Consider the following 6,522-nt stretch of genomic DNA (forward strand, 5'->3'; position numbering starts at 1 on the left):
GGGGGGGGGGGGGGGGGGAGGGGGATGTAGAAAAATACAGGAACGAAAAGAAACTGGGACCGTCTTCGAGAAAAGACGCGAGAACAACCCCAGGAACGAAGCGGGGCCCGAAGAAAGAAAAGCCGCAAACGAGGAGGAAACCGTCTCCCCAACTCGAACGGAGGCACGGCGGCCCGGACCGACGACCAGATAGGACCAAGAGACGGAGAAAAGAAGACGTTTTTGTATTGATGCTGTGAATATAGTTAATTGTTCCTTTTGTTACCGAAGATTTCTCGTGTCACTTCCTGTCGAGTTTCCAACAACAAAGTGTATTCTGCAAAATATGACAAACGGGGATGGTTAGTGGACGTTCATGATTATATTGCGCTTAGTGTTACACTGACGGAGGAACTAATGGACGCACGTAAAGGAACGAAACGTGGACGTACGTGGCGCTAACTACCAACTCGTTTAATACTGTTAAAGAACACGCTTATAGACAAGATGATGTGTGTGTGTGTGTGTGTGTGTGTGTGTGTGTGTGTGTGTGTGTGTGTGTGTGTGTGTGTGTGTGTGTGTGTGTGTGTGTGTGTGTGTGTGTGTGTGTGTGTGTGTGTGTGTGTGTGTGTGTGTGTGTGTTTCTGTGCGTGTTTGTGTTGGGAGGGGGTGTTGAGATATAAGAAGATATGACAAGGTGACGATGTGTGTTGATGCGGTGGGCCAGAAAAACAGCGTTCACTTGCACCCCCTCACCTTGGCAAACTCGACCTGAGCTTCGATGAGCATGACGAACGGAGTGCTTACGCACTTCTTTTTTTACGTTTGCTATCGGAAGTGCTTCCCGTATTTCTCGCTCCGTTTTTGTTTTTGATGTGCCAATGACTATGGTGCATTGCAATAGTGGAGAGCATTTGCACACTATCTATAGTGCGCAATCAAGTTGCTAGGTGCTGTCAGGATCTGGCACGTGTATTTGTGGTCCCGTAATCTGTTGTTTAAACAGCGCCTGATTTGCCCAATGTACACTTTCTGGCAATCTAGTGTGATTGGGAAAACCACTCAACTAGCGCATTCCACGTACTTTTTCACGTGCTTAGTCTGACAGAATGTAGCTTTTAGAAATTCTAGCGGATGAGACTGCAAGGCACACCCACTCGAAAAAAGAATGTGTGGATGACACCATTTACGAGATATGCGCTGTCAAATTTGAGGTAAAAATGCACTGTCATTGCACTTTTGTTTTTGTTTTCTTCTTTGGATTCTGCGTTCACACTCTTGCTCATGCCTTCTAGTTTTTGCGGAGCGGAGAACCGTGCTTGAACGTCATGGCGTTGGGCTGTCTTTTTTATTCTATGTGACAGTGCATGCATATAAGGCAATGCCACGCGTTTCTCCAATTTATTTTTTTTCGGTGATTTTTGCCCTTTTCTGTTCGCCCTGATTTCCGGCAACACGTTTTCACATATATGCATCACCATGCTTTTGGGGAACCCACTGTTCTTTAAGCGGCTTGCTTGCAAGTCAGTACTCTCCTCCCCAGTATGACAGCATGATTTTCCAACTGCTTGGCTGATGCAAGCATTGGTGATGCCTCTTTTTTTATTTTTTGAATGGCAAGAGTCATACCGCTGGGTTTCTTTCTCTCCTCTAGTTTTGTAGCAGCAGCACGTGTGGGAGCCGCTGAGCCTTATTTTTACGTCAAGGTACTGCAACCGCCCTTCAGCTTCGGTAGGAGTCTCGTGCGTTAGTTCTAGATCTTCATGCGCTTTCTTGAAGATGCTGATAACAGCGTTTACGCTAACTGGTTCGCTCTGCTTTTCTCGTCACATGTCGTCACATTATCTTTTTATATCTCAACCTCTCCCCCCCCCCCTACATCACCTTGTATATGAGCGTGTTCGTTAACGGTATTCAACGAGTTGGTAGTTTGCCCGACGTACGTCCACGTTTTGTTCTTTTATGCTCGTCCATTAGTTCCGTCAGCCTAACACTAAGCGCAATACAACCATGGCGTAATGGCTTGGCATTGCGCTACTAAGCGCTAGGGAGTGGTGTCGAATCTGGCAGCGGCGGCCGCATATCGGTGGGGGTCAAATGCAAAAATAACCGTGTACCATGCACTGGGTGCACGCTAAAGGACCCCAGGTGGTAAGAACTAATCCAGAGTCCCTCACTACAGCGGGCCTCACGACCAAATCGAGGTATCGGCACGTAATACACCAGAATTTAATTTTCATGTTTGAATTTTGTTGCGACACTGCCAAGATTTGGCAAGCAATTTTAGTCTAATCAGCTGTCTTTTTTTCTTTTCCTGTCACTCAGGATGGGATGCCTTCAACGTGAATGGCCAGAAATTCTCCACTTTCGACCGTGATAACGACGTGTGGCCGCAGAACTGTGCAGTCACATTCCGTGGTGCCTGGTGGTACAGCGCGTGCCACGGGTCCAACCTGAACGGCCTGAACCTAAACGGCCACCACGACAGCTACGCCGACGGCATCGAGTGGAGCGCTCGCGGTGTCGGCGCCCCCGGCGTACAGTACTACTCGTACCCCAGCGCTTTCATGATGATCCGACCAGCAGGTTTCCTCTTAGACCGAAGAATCAGTGTGACAGTCACTGCACCTTCTTCATAATCGAAGGCGTGGTGCGTGGTAGTGTGTACCACACCCGCCGTGGTTGCTCAGTGGCTATGGTGTTGGGCTGCTGAGCACGAGATCGCGGGATCGAATCCCGGCCACGGCGGCCGCATTTCGGTGGGGGCGAAATGCGAAAACACCCGTGTGCTTAGATTTAGGTGCACGTTAAAGAACCCCAGGTGGTCAAAATTTCCGGAGTCCTCCACTACGGCGTGCCTCATAATCAGAAAGTGGTTTTGACACGTTAAACCCCAAATATTATTATTATTATTAGTGTGTACCACGATCGAAAGCTATTAGCGAATCACTTAAGTGCGGTTCGTCTGTACTGACGCCACCTGGCTGACATCATCTAACCAATACTACTAAAAAAATAAGGAATGGTGATTTTTGTTTACTATACATTGTGCTTAACGGCGCAACAGACACAGACAGTGCACAGCCAACACGACACAAAAAAGACACACAAGAGCATTCTCTCTTTTTCGCGTCGTTAAAGATAATTTTAGTAAACTACACAAACTTACCGAGTATTCAACCAATCCTCTTGAACATGATTGTTGTACATCTTTGGCGGGTGTAAAAGTATTGGTGAGCAGACCATAACCACGTTAACAAAAAATTTCCACTTCCTAATGATGGCTGAATCAATGCTCTCACTTTGATCAGAACATGATTTGGTTGTGTAAGGTGACCACTTGCGTTACATTTCTGCTCAGCCAGTGACAGTGTACGCCTATGCAAAGTTATGAGTATCACATATTGCTTTTGTTGCGTCTTTGACGAATGGCGCGTGTCCATGAGAGGGACTTTTGGGCACTTCTTGCAAGAGACTACTTTTTCACCCTCAGAGGCAGATGCCCACCAAACACAAGCGGCTAGACTTCCTCGGCGGCGCCTCGGACTATCATTAACCGCCACTAATCACAGTTGTGCTTCTCCACGGCAGACTTCTCCACGGCGTCTTGCGCTGGAGTTGAGGTATAGTAGCGGCGCCTGGTGGCGGCGCGCGAAACGTTATCTGGGTAGCACTGGCTTGGGTAGTATTGAGCCCTGGCTGTGGCGAAGCACGTTTATAGCCCGAGTTTTGCTTCAATTCGCGCTTTTTTCTGCCATGTTGCGAGTGTGAAAAAGCTCGTCACTTCTCACAGACCACGCCGACCACGCTGCGAGCTCGCCGCAGCCTATAGTTTAACGAAAACGGACTCTCTGTGAGATGTAATGCTGGAAGCAGAAGGGTCGGCGACGCCGTTCCGGAGAGACCTAGCTCAGCCTCGAAAAAGCGTCACCGCCGTTACTTCTGCATCGTGGGCTGCCATAAACAAAAAGGCCTGAATCCCAACATCAGATTCTACCGTTTTCCTTCAAGGCCTCACGAAGCGGAGCGTCGTACGTGCTGGATAGCTGCAGTTAATCGCGCTGGGCAAGCGAAATTTTGCGCCATGCTGACTGCTTCGCCTGTCTTGAAGCTTGCTTGATCATCTGCGTCCTAAAATTCGGTCTTTTGCACCTACAGTCCCGATGGCAGACCGACATAGCAGCAGGCATGGCTGGTGATTCCCGATTCGAGACCCGGCCACAGCGACAATTAACAATTCGACCGGTGCGAAGTGGTGAAGTGACCAGCTGTGTGCAAATAAGCACAAATGGTCGGGATGATTCGGTGACAATGCACTACCCCACTACGAGCAGCACAGGTTATAGAGCTAAATGTTATCATCCTTGACCTCAAGCCAGCACGTTGAGGCAGCGCAGCAAGGTAGTATTGATTGCAGCACATCGATGTTCGAGCGCTATCATTAAAAGCTACATCAAGCGAGCAGCGCACGAGCTCGTGCTGCGGCGCGATTCGCACGTACGTTACTGCGAGCTCATATGCATTGCATCAGTTATTTATCAGTTGCCAAAGGGACAGATAGGCGCTACTACAGCGCAGGCATAACTACTTGTCTAGCGGCATGCAGTCAACAAAGGTTGCAGGAGGCCCGCCATTTCGCGGCATGTCGAAAGACCGCTGCCGTCGCGGCGCGTACCGTCGTGTACTCGAGCAGTTTCGTACACATGACGTCTGCTTATCGCTTCTGCGAATTCATTTATAGCAAGCATTTTCTCGCGTTTGTGCGCCTGAATCTAGCAGCGTGCAAACTTTACCTGAAGTTCAACTTTGTACGCGACTCGCTTCACTTGCGATTGACACCGCGCTAAAACTTCGCCGCTTATTTCTTGAACGGCGTACACGTATTCGGCGTTTCATAATTTCTTGCCATTACGCAGCGTGCCACCTCTGAAAAAATCTTCGGCGCCCGATATTCGCTGCAAGCCGTGGTACAACACAAACGAAATTGGCGGGTCCATATTGTAAACATGCCTTCCGAAGCAGACGACCGAGCTTGGTACTACCCAGATCAGGACAGAGGGCGCTTTTTAGCGCCATTTTCGCAGCGCCCTGTGGGCAATGCAAGAGCCCCATAAAATATTTTTCTTGAAGCGAGAGCTGTGCCGACACTCAACGAGCTGCGCTTACCTTACACTGCATTTTTTTTTCAAGGGTCAGGACTTTAACATCACTTTATGCATCTATAAAAACATACATGCATGTATGTATCCATGCATATATGTATGTATAGTTTTCACAAACTACTATATTGGTTCTACTACCAGAACCACGATATGATATGAGCACGCCGCAGTTGGGTCTCCGGATTAATTTGGACCACTTGGGTTTCTTTAGCGTGCACCCAATGCTTCGTATACGGGCGTTTTTTGCATTTCGCCTCAATTCAAATGTGGCCGCCGCAATCTGGATTTGATCCCGCGACCTCATGCTTAAAGGAATCTTTATTGAAGCTGTCGTTGTCGTTGTCCTTATTGTCTTTGTTGTTGTTGTTTTTCACGGCACCCAGTGGTTCCCCAACGTTTTATCGGGATTATGTACGTCGCAAACAAAAGAAGAAAGAGCGCGAGCGTACTACAAAGAAGCACGACAACAAAAATGTTGTGGCGAAATTAGAAGCGAGACCACCCAACTAGCCTTCACCGAACGCGTACAGCTATGAGGACCCACGTCCACCACCTTTCGTTACTCCACTGTTCCTACATGATAAAGACCGCTGACCAGATGTCACCTGCGCCCATTAATCTGCCTAAGGCATCACTGTGTTCGCTCACACCGGAGCCCAAAAGTGCCTTCGTTGAGCACACAGCGCAGGTGAAACTCCCACAAGGGATGGAAAGGAACGCTGCAAAAGCAATGTTCTTCTAAGCGAAGAGGGAATGCCCTCACTGACAAACCACAACTGGACTGGGCGAAAATTGAATAGACTGGCGTCTTCCCTGATGGAATACGCCGCTGGAACTCGGCTGTAAAGACAAACGGAATGTGCGCGCACGTGCCTTCACCTACATTGAGTACATATATATTGGCGGGCTTTGATAAGACCTGAACATCGACCGACTCTGCAGACATAATACGCAGTGACGCCAACCATCTCCTTCCTTTCCTGTTTGCCATATCGTATTTAGTCCTTAGCATAAACTGGCGTTCTGCCCTCAGTACGAACTGTTACTTGGGAGTCAACACCCTCTGTTGTCCCTCCTTGGTATTTATTTATCTATATTTTACCGCGCGGATATGTGCTGTTAACACTGGTACGAAAAATTCATCCCCAACTAGTTCACTAGAAAAATTTATTGAAGTTCACCAACCATGCTATTCTTCTAGGCTAATGCTACGCTGCACCTAAGTTAATAAAGCTATACAAAACGGACTGACGTTCGGAGTTCAAATGTGGCTACGTTAACGATGCAGCGTCAGGCAAATTGAAGGTTATTTTTTTATGAAACGTGGATTACGTTTGGCTAAAGTATATCTACACTCTGCCCAACACACAATGTTCGTCAG

General features: G+C 48.2%; 1 protein-coding gene across 3 annotated transcripts in view; it reads left to right on the plus strand.

Moving 5' to 3' along the window:
* The window catches only part of LOC142571491 (techylectin-5A-like), a 59,026-nt gene extending 56,363 nt beyond the window's left edge, over positions 1-2,663 (plus strand). For all 3 annotated transcript variants that reach the window (XM_075679891.1, XM_075679889.1, XM_075679890.1), the window contains exon 6: positions 2,305-2,663. In XM_075679891.1, the coding sequence (XP_075536006.1) occupies positions 2,305-2,618 (314 nt within the window). In that variant the 3' untranslated portion in view covers positions 2,619-2,663. The remainder of the gene's footprint in view (positions 1-2,304) is intronic.
* Positions 2,664-6,522: the final 3,859 nt, after the last annotated feature.

The sequence above is a fragment of the Dermacentor variabilis genome, chromosome 2, assembly GCF_050947875.1.
Source record: "Dermacentor variabilis isolate Ectoservices chromosome 2, ASM5094787v1, whole genome shotgun sequence".
NCBI classification, from domain to species: domain Eukaryota; kingdom Metazoa; phylum Arthropoda; class Arachnida; order Ixodida; family Ixodidae; genus Dermacentor; species Dermacentor variabilis.